We start from the raw sequence: 15,435 nt of genomic DNA on the forward strand, positions 1-15,435 counted from the left end.
GTGTTTTATTTACTGGTGTTATTTTTAGCTGGATGGTGCCCGGCTGCCTTGACCAGCCCAGGACAAGAACAACAGCCTGAACGCCAGCAGCAGGGAGAGTCCTACACAGACAGAGAGGATTGTTCCCTGGAGTCTGTTTGTTCCCTGAAACCCTCATCCCCACAAAACCACAGCTGGAAGGACCCACGCCCCACTTGCATTCGTGGGTGCTGCAGGAGCCATGCAGGGGCTGAGGGCCCAAGGGCAGGGGGCTTCCCCCAGCCTCCCCCCTGCCCTGGCTTAGCCCCAGCCAGAAGCCACGGCACTGCCTGGCACGGGTTAATAATTAAAGCAAACAGCTTTGCAGGAAGAGAAACTCAAACTGGACTCAAGCTTCCACCCAGAAACGGCCACAGCAAAGGACACAGCAGGGTGCTGGTGCCCCACAAGCTCCTGTTCTGCTTAATTGAGCAGCAATTAAGGGCAGTGCTAATTCCTGCACAGCCCTGTGCAAGCACCATTGTTCCTGGATGCATCCCAGCAGCTGAGCTGCTCCCTCCAGGACCCATTACACACAAAGTTTGCTTGGCAGCTGGGCCAGGCTGTGTTATCGATCGTGGCTGTGTTATCAGTCATGGCACACTGATCAAAGGTTGTAAGCAGAGGAGCCAGGCACTGGCCCACAGTGGTGCCCGAGCAGGTCCTACACACACAACGCCCACAGCTGCAGCAGCGAAGCCCAAAGCAGGTAATGTGCTGTGCCCCATGTACCATGTCCAGCTTTCAAAAAGGACTGAAATAAATCCAGGGAGATGTATGCACAGGGTTCCCTGGAGCTGCAAGGACCCTGGGAACATGCATCCATGTGCCCTTCATGCTTCCAGTCTGGACTGAGTCACAGCCACAAGGGCACAACGCTTAACAGGTTGTGGTGAGGCAATTAATTATGCAAATTCCAGCGGGCCACCATCACCACCCCACAGAGCACAGGAGCCCCAGGCATCCCACTGTGCTCCCAGGGCCAAGCACCTGAGCCTCATATTAAGGCACAGCAGCACAGCACAACAACCCTGGCACAGCACCCCATGAGCTGGCACGGCACCCACAGCACCCAATGAGCCTGGCACAGCACCCTACAAGCCCAGAGCAGCACCCAAAGCACCCTACACAGCACCCACGGCACCCCATGAGCCCAGCCCAGCCCCTGCTGTGCTGAGCGACAGACGGGCGAGGGAAAAACCTCCAGGACACAGGGCTGAGAAAAGCCAGCATAAAGCGTTTTTATTGCGATCATAAACTGGATACCTTTGTGCGGCGGAGAAGGAAGTGACCGGCGGGAATTTGTTACCAATGGACTGGGCAGGGCAGAGGGAGGGGGCACAGGGGACAGCTATGCGTCCTGTGACACCAGGCAAGCAGCGATGACCAGCATCAGGTGGCAGGAGAGAACGGGCAGGTGTGCTCAGAGCGGGGACAACGGGGGGCTGATGGCTCCTTTCCATGGGGAAGGAGGACAGGGGCATTTTTGTTGAGTTGAGCCCTCACCACCTCCCCTGCAGACAGCACCTTCCCTTTGTCCAGTTTTCCTTTTTCTTTAAAGAAAGCTCCATGCTATGGGATTTTCAGGGTGTAGTGGAGCTCAGGTGGAAACCCAACTCCCTAAATCCAAAAGTGGTCTGGAGGGGAAGGCAGGCCCACCATGAGATGGCAGGGTGAAGCAGGAGCAGAGCAGCCCTCCTTCCCCAGAGCAAACCCACAATGCCCACAGTGATGCTCCTGGGGGAGCAGGGAAAGGCCAGGCTCCCTTGCTGTCCCATTCCAGGCAGAATTCCTATAAACAATCCTAGTGCTACCTTGCTCTCTGCATCCCTTCAGCCTCGACAACCTCACTCTGCTATGGCTTTTGCAGCAGCAGCAATTTCTGGTTTGAAAACACCATAAATCTGCACCAAAACGAGTAACTAACAGGGTTCCTTTTGTTCAAATGACTCCTATCTAAGGTCAGCCCATATGCGTGCTACTGGGAAAACGTAGTCTACACCTGGAACAAAAATAAGATTAAGAACTTGACCCAAAAAGAGTTGAGGTTTACGGCATATAGTTTAAAAAGACATAAAAACACGATACAAGGAGGAAGAGTCAGACGCAAAGCTTAGTGACCAAAGGCATTCAATCAAGGTGTAAGGTTATACAATGAGTGTAGTGGACTATCAGGAAAAGCTCCATACAAAGTCATGTGCACTCTTCTTGAAGCTGAGATTCTGGATTCCTCCATGTGCCAAACCTGTGGGGAGAGAGGAGAGGCAGCGTGACAGAGCTGTCTGCCCAGCAGAGGAGGAGGGAACGTGCCCAGGGCATGGCAGCCTCCACACAAACCACACCAGGCCCTCAGGGCAGCAGTCAAGCCCCAAGTGATCACAGGGGGGAGCACAGCCCCACCCTGCCCACACCATGGGGACCACACACCCCACAGAATCACAGAATGGGCTGGGTTGGAAGGGACCTTAAAGACCCATCTTGTTCCAGCATCCTGGCACAGGTGTGCCAGGACAGGCACACCTTCCACTGGACCCGGGTGCTCCAAGCCCCATCCAACCTGGCCTTGGATACTTCCAGAGATGGGGCACCCACAATTTCTCTAGACAGCCTATGACAGGGCCTCTCCACCCTCACAGGGAAGAATTTCTTCCTACTATTCAATCTAACCTTGCCCTCTGTCAGTGTGAAGCCATTCTGCCTTGTGTAAAGTCCCTCTCCATCTCTCTTGGAGCCCCTTTAGGCTCTGGAAGGTCCTCCAAGGTTTCCCCAGAGCCTTCTCTTGTCCAGGCTGAGCAACTCCAACTCTCAGCCCATCTCCATAGCAGGAGTGCTCCAACCCTTGGGTCATACTCACAGCCTCCTGCCCACACCATCAGCCCTATGCCCTGGCAGCATGAGAGGCAGGCGGGGGTGCAGTAACAACACTCAGAACCCAAGGCACAAACAATTGGCACCGCAACACCTCCATGACGTGAACCCGCTCTGCCAGGCTGGGAAATTCGCATTTACCGCTGCAGTGATCTGAACCCCAGCTCACCAGACTCCCAAGAGCAACTTCTACCCACAGCTAGAGACCTACCTCGTCCTTCTCATATGCCCCACTACCGCCCGCTCCCTCCCTCTCGCTCCCATCCCACCTCTCCACACCATCCCAAGATCAAACACTGGGGCCTTGAGCTGTCCCCAGTCCACACAGTCCCTGCCAGAAGCTGCCCCTCCTTACCCGAGGACAGGGTGCTGGGATGGGTCATTCCAATTTCATGAGCTCCACGTCAAAAATTAGAGTGGCGTTTGGTGGGATGATCCCTGGGTGGCCAGTAGAGCCATAGGCGTAATCTGGAGAGATGGTCATCTTTGCCCGCTGACCAACACTCATCTGGGGCAGGGACAGAAACACAGGGATGTCAGGAGATGGGCACAACTGCCAGTTGAGTGACAGAGGAGGGACACATATCTGTCCCCACTGCTTTCCCTACACTGGGCAAGAACAAGGACCCAGGCTGCACAAACCAGAGGAACGGGAAGAGTGTCAGAGGGAAAAGGTAGGCAGCATGGGCTGGAAAAGGAGCAGGGCTTGAGACGTCCTTCACATGAGGGAAGGCAGGGAATGCCAGGCCATTCCTCCTGCCACCAGCATCCTTGTGTTTGTGTTGCCAGTGTGGCACAGAGTGAGCGGTGTCACGCGGGCAGGAGCCGAAGCTGTGCCGTGCCCACAGCGTGGGATCACAGCCTGGAGCTGCGCTGTGCCCACCAGCCCTCCCTCCGCGTGGGCTCCGGAGCCCGGGAGGCCTGAGCGCTCCCGCCGTGCTCCTCCAGAGCTGACTCAGTGCAGAAATGTCACCGCTGAGTCACCAACGTGCCGTAGGTGTTGCTGGGGCCTGGCCCGGCTCCATTCCTGCCAGCTGGCAGGTGGCAATGCAGAAGGTGATATTCACACCCACACTTCCCAGTGCCGAGGGGGTTGAACAGGGGAATAAAATAAAAAAATAATAAAATAGGGAACAAGCTGCATGCACACTGATTCCTGCCCACGCTGAAGCTCCCGGTGCAGCACAGCCTGGCATGGGGAGCGCGAGGCGGAGGAGCTCCGGGCACCTGAGCAACTCCTTCCTCCCAGCCGCGGATCACCTCCTGCTTGCCCATCACAAACTTGAATGGCTTGTTCCTGTCGCGGGAGGAATCGAACTTCTTCCCATCCTCCAGCATACCTGGGGAGAGAGATGGAGATGATGGTAATACAGGGACAGAGCCACACGCACCAACATGAGATGCTGTGACCTGGCAGCTCGAGCAGGTGACAGTCACATGGCTCTGAGTCAAAGATGTGTCTCAGCTCATCCTCCTTTTCCCTGGGAAATACCTGTACAGGAAGGCAATCCCCAGGGCATCACCCATCCTAGGGCAGGGAAGGATGATTCTTAACTGTTTTGGCCCAAAGAGAAGTGCTCCTCTGGGCCAGAACCAAGGACTGACAGGGAAGCAGAGGGATGGAAGAAGAAAATCTTGCCCATCTTGCAGCACTACTGTCAGCTGTTTATCAGGCAGCAGGATCTGACCTTGTGCTTCCCATCCCACCAGAAAACACGCCTCTCACTCCTTGTCAGGCTACCCCCTTCAGGTACCCAAAACACTGATGACACTCCAGAGCCCCATCTGGAGGCTGTGACCGGCCTCCAGCCCTGCCTGTGCCCAGCTGTGAGCTGCTGATCTAAGCCAAATCCCTCCTGGACCCAGGAATGACGATGGGGAGAGGCAGCACCAAGTGCTGGATGCGTGTGCATGGGGCAGCCCTCATTCCCCAGCATGAGCCAGGCTGATATCCCCAGAGCTAAATATAACTCCCCAACATGAGCTAAGGAGGAATTTCCTCCCCTCCCTTGCTCCCTGCCTGACCTTCTTGGGGAATCTTGGAGCTGACGCTGCCTTATAGGAGCAGTAACTCCACCAGTCAGCTCCTGTAAGGCAGCTCCAGCTCTGCATTAGCTCAGCCAGTGCCCTGTACAATAAACCCTGCGTGATAAGAGCAAAATTAAACTCTCTTCCAAATGCTTTTCACTTCTTCACTTCCCAAATAAGCCTGTTATCCTGACTGGAAACTGCTTTACAGTCTTGAAAAACCAAACTTCCTCAGGAAGGCATGGGGCAGTTTGACTTCCCTTTGCCAGGGCATGTGTGCAAGGGAAAATGTGTCTGTGAAAAAGATGGGATGGGGGATCTCAGCCCTTGCTTGCACTGTGACCAGAGGGAATGGTACACAGGGACCAGCAGCCACAGGGATGGGAAATGCTGAATGGAAAGAAGGGAATGGGAGAAAATACATCACTTTTGCAGGGGCAGCAAGCACCAAGACCTGTGGGCTCCTCTCAGGGAGTAGAATTAAGTTTTTTATTTAACAGACAGCCAAAAATCCCTTCTCCAGGGTGTCGAGCGTCAGCTCAGCCGGTCACGCTGTAGCCCTGGACTTTGGAATAGTAAATCTGGAGTTCCCTCATTTCCTCCTTCCAGGATAAACCTCTTGTCGCTGAACATGCTTCCAGCCCTGTCTGGCACTGCTCCTCGCTGGCCTTCCTCCCGCCTGGCAGCAGGGACACAGGGCAGGCCATGCCGGCTGGCACCAGCAGCGCTGCCTGGCTGCGGCCCCAGCTGACCCCGACTCGGCTCTGAGCCCTCCGGCGCTGCAACGAGCCGGGGTGGCTGAGGAAGGACAGAGGGGACAGCTCTCTGCCACCCTTCTCCCTGGACACCCACCAAGGACAAATCCTGGGGGCCAAGCAGCACAACCCCCTGCTTGTCACAGCAAGCAAGGACTACCAGGATGCTCCTGGGGCATCCATAGCCTGCAGGAGTGCATCCCATTTGATGTCCTGACCAGAGGAATGCAGAGGCATCAGCGGCAGTGCAGGAGATGCTGCCAACCTTGCACAGGAGTGGACGGCGCTGCCCGACCCTGCTGCCAAGCTCACCTGTCCCAATCCAGCCTCAGGAAGCATTTCAGAGCTGGCAGCTCCCTGGCTGCAGAAGAGAGGGACTGATGGACTATGGTGGTTGCAGCAGCCTGAGGGATCAATCACTCAGCTCTCCCAGACCAGGATGGAGAAGGTCATACGTGGGAGTGTGTCCCTGCTCCCCAGCATGGGGCTGCCATGCTCCCCCATCATGCCAGTGGGTAAAACAAAGAGGCTCCAATGCTTCGGAGACGGCATCCTCATCTCAGGCACTTCCTCTGCCTGCAAGCCTCCTGGGAGATTTCTCCAGCCCTGGACAAGTATGAGCAACCATTTGCTCATCCCTGCCATCCCTGAGCAAGGAGATAACGAGATCTTAAAGCTATTATGAAGGCAAAGCATCCTCTGGCAAAAGCAGCAGCCCCAGCAGAGCCCCAGGAGCAGCAGACAGCCCCTGGCACATCCCAGCTCATCCAAGCCCCTGACAGGGCTCCATGCTTGTCACCTCCAGTCCTGCTAGGAGGGCAGAGCCCACAGAGGTGGATTATGGAGACCCACTTGCCCTGGCTCCCACCCTGAAGGATTTGAGCCCCCCTGAGATCCCAGCTGGGCTATACAGACCCCAAGGGGTCTCAGGGAATCACAGTGAGGAAGAGCAGGGAGCACTACGGTCGAGGCTGCAGCAGCCATGGGATAGAGCGGGGGCTCTGGAGCACAGCCCCAGCCCCAGCTGGGCAGCGTGGCCCTGCCAGGTCTCTGCCACACTTGGCAGGCAGGAGCTGGGAGACGCCGGCTGCAACGTGCGACTTGGCTCCGGGCCCCCTGGGCGGGCAGAGGCGGCGGAGAGCAGTGCTGGAGCAGGCAGAGTCAGCCCTGGGACAAACCTGCCGGGTCGGGTTCTGCCGGGGGTGCAGAGCCCCACCCGCACCCCCTCCATCCCCTCCGGGGTGCTGATCCTTGGCAAGGCCATTGCCCAGGGGCTCCGGCACAGAGCCAGCCTCCCTAGGAGAGGCAGGAAGAGACCAGAGCAGTGGGGCAGGCACCTCTGCTCCAGCTGGGACAAGATGGAAAACCCTTCCCAGAAGCCCTGGAATACCCAGCATGCTCCAAACCCCTGCTCAGGGCAGGGATGCCTGCATGAGGTTCAATCCTGCCCCCACCAGCACTCCCCATCACCAAGCCCACCCCATCATCACCCACAGCCCACCATTCTTGAGGCCTGGCAGGACAGAGGACCCCAATGCAGGCAGGGAAGGGACTGCAGGAGATGGCACTGAGCTCCCACAGCTGCCACAGCCATGGACCGGCAGTCGCACACCTTGGGAGGAAACACCTGACAACGGCAGGGCACTTGCTGAGCAGCGGGAGAGCAACGAGAGCAACACCCAGAGCATCACGAGCAGCACCATTGCCCCAGGGGTCGTGCACAGATGCTAGGGAGGACAGCAGTCCCCTCAGTGCTATCCTGCTGGAGAAAGGCAGTTTTCCCCAGTATCCCTCTCTGCTCCAAGCCCACCTGCCTCAGAGACCCCACATGCTGAGTGTGCTTTGCCACTCAGGCAAACCCATTTGGCCAATCCATATCAGACTTGCTCCTGTCCTGGCACTCCCCAGAATTAACCATGCACCCTCATTTCCCCTCCCGAAGTGCAGTGGGGTGCCCACAGTCTCCCCACACAACAGATCCCCCTGGCAAGAGCACTGCAGGACCCCCAACTGTACAGCACCCCACTCTGCTCCCTGCTCTGACTCAGGGGGGCTCAGCTCTGTTGGCCCCCAACCCACATCCTCTCCCTGCCGATTCACTCCCACACTCCCTTCCATCCTATGCCAGTTGCTGCAAGCAATCCTGAACACACCGTGCACATCAGCGAACTTTACCCTTGATTTAGTTCCTTTAAGAGCCCTACGTAGCAGATTTCACATCCACGGCTCTTTCAGACACCCCATGGATGAGCTCTCCAAAAAGAGACCCAAGACCTGGAAGGAAGGAGGGGCAACAGGTCCAATTCCACCAGCTCCCCCCATACATTTCCATCTCTGCAACCCCAGCATAAGAAACTGCCATCTCCAAGGAGGAGGCCCAGAGGTTGCTCTTCTCTCCACCTCTTTCCTCTGCACTGCCCTTCCACACCAGGGCTGTCTGTCCATCCTGGGATGCTCTTGGCAGGGCCATGCCCCATGCAGCAGGAGCTTGGGCACAGACAGAAGCAGCACCAGCCACTGGCTGACCAAGCTGGCCCCCCACAGTCCCTCACCCTTGGATCACTGTTTTGTCCCCAAGTGGTTTTTACCCAAACCACTGTGCATCCATAACCCAGTGCAGCGAGAGCTGCCTCCCGCACACCACAGGCTGGATCTCCCCAGCACTGGAGCAAAGGGCAGCCAGGGACAGAGCCAACGCAGGGCTCTGGAAGGAGTCCTGGAGCTCAGCACCTCCAGCACTGCACTCTGCCACCATCCCTGATGTTGCTCTCGGATCAGCGAGCGCTGCAACCGGGCCGGGAATCAAAGGTTTGTATGGCTTCCCATGAGCCAAACCCTGCTCCTGTCTCTGGCAGGGCTGGCTGCAGGAACTGCGCTGCCGACACAGGGAAATGGCATCAGGGCCTGGAGGTGTTTGATTCCTGCTGCCTGCTGAGGTGGGGGGGCAGGAGCTGCCTGCAGACAGAACGGGGGTGGGGATAAAGGACAAATGGAGACAGTAATAACAAAAAAATAAAATAAAGGAAATTAGAGAACCCCTCCCAGGCGCAGCAGATCGCTGCTGCTGGGGAGGGTCCGTTGTGAGCAAGTCACCACGTAGCACTTTGCCTGAAACACTGTGACACGGGGACAAGATGCTGGTGACCCCCAAGCAGATCTGCCGGGGTGGGGGCCAGAGTTGGGGAGAGTAGCCAAGCTCCAGCAGCGCCGCAGGAGGGGAGAGCCGGCGCAGGGAGCCATAGGGTTGGGAGCCGAGAGGGCTGGCAGGCGGCAGGACTGGCCCACCGGGAGCCACTTGACTGCCTGCCAGCCTCTCTTTGTTCTTCCACCGGCAGAGGAAACGGGGCGGCCGGGCAGACCAAGCTGCTTCCTCTCCCTGCTGACGAGGGAACGGGAAGGACGGGGGAGATGGAGGAGCAGCAGATGGGCTGGATGCCCGCCGAGCCCTCCCAGCAGGCCGGGCCCCGCTCCGCAGAGAGGGGCACCCCCAGCCCCCCCAAGGGGAGCACGGGCAGGCGGAAAGCACTGGGGCAGGAAGGGGAATTGGTTATTAGCAAAAACAGTCACAAATGAGTTGTTAACTCATTTTTACCACCCTGATGAGCCAACGCTGTACAAAAGGCAGCCGAGGGGGACAAGAGCCTCCAGAGTGACTCCCAAAGCATTTTTTGGGGTCCCAAGGTTGGCGTTTTTCCCCTCCAGCTCGCAGAAGGCTGCGGGAGGACATGACCCTCCCTGCCTTTGGGGCAACCCCTCATCGAAGCACTACCCTGACCACCAAACAGCGCCCTGGTTACCCGCACCAGGGTCCCCCCAAAAAACCCAGGATGCAGGTCTGGGGTGGCCCCACGGGTACCCCTGGTGTCACCCCAGAAGGGAGGAGAGGCTGGGGCATGACTGGAGAGGACGACTGCACTCCTGCAGGGAGCTGTGCCAGGAGGGACCCCGCTCTGAAGAAGCGGACCCCAAAGCTCCCGGGGGGTAACTCATAGAGCCCCAGAGGGCTCCGGGCTCGGCCGCCCCACAGCCCGCGGGTCTCGGCTGCCCTGGGACCCCCCAGGGTTCTATCCGGGGTGCCCCCGCCTGCACCCTGGGGTCCCCTCTGGGTTGTTCCCCGGTGCACCCCCAAAAAGAAGGCTGGATACGTGTGAGAAAGGCCCCTCCATTGATAAGGCTGCGGGAGAGACGGGGACAACGGGGCCTCCCCACGGCCACGGGGCACCGACAGGACCCCCATCCCCACCCTGGGGCTCATCCGCGTCCCCCGGGAAAGGCCCCCGTGGCGGCCCGGACCCCTCTTCCCCCGTGGAGCGCCGCGGCCCATCCGAGCCGCCGGGGCCGGGGTCCCCGCAGGCAGCCGGGGGCGGGGGGGGGCGGCAGGCCCCGCTCCCTCGGTGTCCGGGCCGGTCCGACCCTCCCGCTCCTCCGCTCCCGGGCTGTCGGGGCCGCCCCGCACTCACCCGTGTAGTGCACCACGCAGGTCTGGCCGCGCTTGGGGAACGTCCGCCCTGCGGGGAGACAGGCGCCGTCACCCCGCGGCACCGGGACCCGCACCGGGACCCGCGGGGAGGGCAGGGAGAAGGGGTGGGGGGGAGCGGGCTCGCCGCGGCTCACCGTCGCCGGGGGCGATGGTCTCCACATGCACGCCCATGCCGGTGCCGGTGCCCCTCGCACCCGCAGCGCCCGCAGCCCGACGGAGGAGGGGCCGCGTGTGCGCAGCCGCGACGGTCACCGCCATAAAGCCCGCCCGTCAGTTCCATAGAGCCCGCCCGCCCCGCCATGGAGCCCGCCCGTCACTTCCATAGATCCCGCCCGGCAGTGCCGCCCTGGCCGCCGCCATCTCCCGCCCCGCCGCCATCTCGGCACCGCGCCGTTGCCGGGGGAACGGAGGCCCGGCCCGAGGGACTCCCGGGCGCGGGGCCCTGCGGGCTTTGCCCCTTTATGGCCATTTCCAGCCCGCACGGCTGCGGTGTGCGTGGCCCAGCACAGAGACACGGAATCGGTTAGTTTGGAAAAGGCCTCTGAGATGAGCGAGTTCAACCTGTGACCCAACACCACCCTGTCAACTAGAGCAGGGCACGGAGCGCCGCGTCCAGTCTTTCCTTAAACACCTTCAGGGATGGTGACTACACCGCCTTGCTGGGCAGCCCATTCCAAGGTCTAATCACCTTTTTTGTGAAGGAATTTCACGTAATGTCCAACCTAAACCTCCCCTGGTGCATCCTAAGACCATGTCCTCTCGTCCTGTCCCTTGTTCCTCCGAACTGGACACAGTAAAGGCCGCAGTGCAGATCCAGGGCTCCTTGAGAACCCCAAGGGCAAAGGCCAGCAGCATCCTGGTTTGTGCCCTCCCCAGTGTGGCCAGCAGAACCGGAGCAGTGCCCGTCCCCCGTGCTCGGTACTGCTGAGGCACCTCGAGTCCTGGCATCAGTTCTGGGCACCTCACTTCAAGAAGGACACTGAGAAGCTGGAGCGTGTCCAGGGAAGGGAATGGAGCTGGGAAAGGGTCTGGAGCACCAGCAGCCACTGAGGGAGCTGGGGGGGCTCGCACTGGAGAAAAGGAAGCTCAGTGCCTCCTTGTTCCCTACAACTCCCTGACAGGAGGGTGCAGCCAGGTGGGGGTCAGGCTCTGCTCCGAGGGAACAAGGGACAGGACAAGAAAAAATGCCTCAAGTTGTGCTAAGAGGAGGTTTAGGCTGGATATTGAGGAAATTTTATTCAAAAGGCTGATCAGACACTGGTGCAGGCTGCTCAGAGCAGTGGAGTCATCATTCCTCAAGGAATTTAAAAGACGTGGATGTGGCACTTGGGGACATGGTTTAGTGGTGGCCTTGGTCATGCTGGGACTTGATGATCTTAAGTGTCTTTTCTAACTGTAATGATTCTGTGATTAATGCTGCTCCCCACTGTGCAGATGGAGGTCAGTGCCGGCCCTGCATCGCTGGGACAGGCTCAGCAGAAGAGATGCAGGTTTGAACAATCAAAAGGACTTTTTTCTGGCAACAGCAGCAACTATTTTCTTTTTTGGTCAAAAAAAGAATCACTCCAGGCACAGGATTTTTGCCTCAAAGCGTCCTATTTCTTTACTTCAAGGAGGTGAACTTGAGCCTCCACAAGGGAACAGTGAAGTTCCAAGGACAACCAAGAGACTAATAAAAAGCCAGGATTCTCAGCAAGTGCATTAAAATGGGACACAAGAGGAGGAGATTCTTAAAATAACAGATAATAGCATGAAACAAGTTTTAATTGCTTTTGTCCCTTGCTTGTATCTTTTAAATACTGAAATACCAAGGGTGGGTTTTTTTCTTGTTTGATGCCATAGCATTATGTTTTACATTAAAGCTCCAGCACACCGATGGTGCTGGCAGTCCCTGACTTTTCACATCAGCAGGGCAGATGTGTGAGGCCCTGAGTCAAGGTGAAAAACCACAGGGTAGGAAAAGGGGCATGTTCTCATCCCTACTTATTAATGCTGTCTTTGCCGAGAGCTGGGCCTGCTCTCCCAGCAAGAACTAGTGATAAACAAGGATCTGAAAGGGGAAAATGCTGCTGGATGTAAGCCCATGCTGGAGCCCTCGCCTCGCTGGCACAGGCACGCTTGCACACGTCAGGCACAGCAGCTCTCGCTCTGGGTGGGGTGTTTTGGTTTGGTTTTTTTTAACTCCGTGGTATAAGCTGCTCATCTTACCAGCAGCAAGGTCACTGCAACAAGCAGTGTTTCAACAGGGGCAAGGAGCTCAGCCAGGTTTGACCAACCCCTCACTGCTCAGGGTCAGGGTCCAGCTGGTCAGACCCAGGACAGGTTCCGGTCAGATTCTGCTGCCTAAACTCTGGAGAAAGCACAAAGTCTTGAAAACTAGTGAATTCTGCCCCAGTCACTCCCCGCCCTCTGGATCATCCGCTGATAGAACTCACAAAGTCAGAAATACCAAGAGGGACAAGCATGACCATTCAGATTTAATACTGTAAAAAATAAAAGGGACATTATTTGAGCTACAGAAGCACCACCCCAGGCAGCAGTGGGCTGGCAGGCACCACACACACCAGCAGCTGCGGATTTGCTGGAGGGCAGGACGGATCCACAGAGGATCTGGGCAGGCTGAATTGATGGTCCAAGGCCAGAGGTATGAGATTTAACAAGGACAAGTGCTAGGTCCTGCCCTCAGGTCACAGCAACTACATGCAGTTCTCCAGGCTTGGGACAAAGTGGCTGGAAATCTGGGAAGAGACCTGGGGGTTCTGAATAACAGCAGCTGAACATGCGCCAGTGTGTGCTCAAGTGGGCAACAAGGCCAATGGCACCTGGCTTGGATGAGCAATAGTGTGGCCAGCAGGAGCAGGGCGGTGACCCTGCCCCTGTACTGTTCCTAAATCCAGAGGCAGCCAGACTGGAAGCGAGGCAGTGGCAGAGTGCAGTGCATCCCAACACCTGACCAGGATGAGCCAGGTGATCCCAAGGAAGAGCCTTCACACTCCAGAAAACTAAACAACAATAAAGGTAAAAAAGAGAAAAACGTGACGTTCCTTGTGCATCAGAGAAATGGTTTTGAACCAGGGCTGCTGTGACCATCCTGACACCGCTCTCAAACACCATCGTCCCATGGATCACAGTGTTGCACCATGAGACTTAAGGCTTTGCATTAATTCATCTCACAACTGGGGAGCAATTTGCTCAAATTCTGCCAGTGTGCACCAGACTGGAGAGCTGCAAGGTCAGCCTACGGTCAGATCCAGCTCCAGCCCTAAAAATAACCAGCCTCCCTCTCTGCCTCTGCACAAGGCTGAGCCCAGCCCAGCGCTACAGCCCCGGGATGGCTGATTTCCCCCTCTCCCCCCACTGCCCCCTCACTGTTGCCAGGAGAGATGTGGGGGTGCCAGCAGCTCTCAAAGATGCTGCTGTGGGAGATGTAGCTATGGGCTATGATTTAAAAGTTCAGCCCTTCTTGATAGTCATTTGACACTTCTGCCATAGCCTCCCAACCTGCCAAAATCATGGAGAAGCTGCCAACCCCTCTCAGCTGCTGACCAGAGGCAGCACACCCCATTCTCTCCTGTTTTCCCAGAAGTGACTCAGGTGACATGGCCCAGGCAGGTGGACAGACCTGACTCCCACCCCCCTGCTACCAGGTGTTGTTTCTGCTCATGCATTAACCCACTGCTGGCTTCAACTTCACCTTTGTTCAAAGAAATTCTAAACCTTTCCCTGTGAAAGGGCAGTCTGAGCACAAAGACATCCACTATCTTGGCAGTATTTTCCCTAAAAACTGGTCAAAAATAGTTTCCTCTCAAAAACAACCCCTGTGTTTGCTGTGCTTGTGTTCCCACCAAGCTAAGTGACACCTCCACACCCTGGTGTCTCAGTGCTGCTCTGGGGCTGGTGGGGGCTCTTCCTCCCAGCACTGCAGTCTAAAGGAAAGCATGGACCTGCCTTGCCCAGATCTGTTCAGGACCTGCCAGGCCAACCCCTGGAAAAAGTTCTGGTGAGGTGGCAGGACTGGGGCTGCAGCAGGACCCCCTCCCCGTGCCTGCCAGCTGAGAGAGGGAGGGGTTTGGGATACAAACCAGACCTTTGGGACAGGGAACAGGAAGCAACAGGAAGGAACGACTTTCCCCCACAGCAGCACATCCTGACAGTGCAGCAAATCCGTGTCTTGATGAACGCAGTCTCTCCAGCCCGGGTTTATTCCCAGCTGCCGCATTCTGCCTGACGTGGGTTACAAGGAGCACAAGCACTCATGAAACCTGGTGGGAAGTCAGGCAGGGGTAGGACAATAGGCTATGGCTTCAGACTGCATCCATTCCTCATACTCCCCAGCTGCAGCTCTCTCAGGCTCTGTTCCAGGTCCCTTCTCTGGGACTCCCCAGCTGGCTGTACCCCATCCGTTGCAGCACAGGATGGTGTGTGAGACAGTCAGCCCCAGGCACCATGTTCCTTACAGTCTGGAAGGAGCTGTACCTGAACAGGTGCTACAGGAATTGCAGGGAGGCGGGGTGGGATCACACCACGCCGCAGCAGAGCACCCCAGACAGCACAGAGCTTGGAGCAGCCCTGGGGAGGAAGCAGAGCTGGCCAGATGCGACCCTCAGATAAGGTGGTCACACTGCTCCTTGCACAAGCTGAGCTACACAACACAACCGCTTCCCCAGCCCCCAAACCACAGCCCAGCTACTGCCAGATCAAGATCTGTGAGAGGAAACACAAACATTTGAGAGAAAACGTAATGTCCGAGTTTCTAACATCTCTTACTCTCTTGCTTATTAACTGCTTCAAGTCCTTGCCCTGCAGCAGAACCCTGGGGCAGCAGTGACCCTCTGCATGCAAGATCTGCCCCTACTTAGAGCCTGGAGAAGAGCTGCTGGCACAACTGACTGCATATGTCCCACCACACTGGCGTCTCACAGCACTGAATCCCTCGAAAACCTCACCTCCCAGTGGAGTGTCCCAGCTGCCTCCTTGTGCTACCACTCAAGGAATTTAAACACAGCAAAACCCTCCTGAGGTTTCTTCATGGACATTCACCATGGGACCAGCTTTTTGCCGTATTTTCTCCTTGGGCTCTTGCTGACCAGGAAGCCAATAGCAGACTGCATCCCAGTCTCTTCCAAGGGAAATGATCAAAGAGGTGTGGAATGGCTCCAGCCAGGGGGGACAAAGGAAACAACAGTTTGAAAGGGAAAGAAGTCCTGTGGAAAGACTGTGAGCAGCAGCACGATGCAGCTCATTCCAGCCAGCATTTCATCTGCATTCCCTGGACACCCCTCCAAG

The 15,435-nt window shown here is 57.2% G+C and overlaps 1 protein-coding gene across 1 annotated transcript; it reads right to left on the minus strand.

Annotated features, from left to right (window-relative positions):
• Positions 1 to 1,235: 1,235 nt before the first annotated feature.
• Positions 1,236 to 10,402, minus strand: FKBP1A (FKBP prolyl isomerase 1A). Its single transcript, XM_048321623.1, has 5 exons — positions 10,284 to 10,402; positions 10,130 to 10,177; positions 4,114 to 4,226; positions 3,242 to 3,394; positions 1,236 to 2,263 (listed from the first exon to the last, which is right to left on the minus strand). The coding sequence occupies exons 1-4, from the start codon at positions 10,318 to 10,320 to the stop codon at positions 3,266 to 3,268; spliced, it is 327 nt and encodes a 108-aa protein (XP_048177580.1). The 5' UTR covers positions 10,321 to 10,402; the 3' UTR covers positions 1,236 to 2,263; positions 3,242 to 3,265.
• Positions 10,403 to 15,435: the final 5,033 nt, after the last annotated feature.

The sequence above is a fragment of the Corvus hawaiiensis genome, chromosome 17, assembly GCF_020740725.1.
Source record: "Corvus hawaiiensis isolate bCorHaw1 chromosome 17, bCorHaw1.pri.cur, whole genome shotgun sequence".
NCBI lineage: Eukaryota > Metazoa > Chordata > Aves > Passeriformes > Corvidae > Corvus > Corvus hawaiiensis.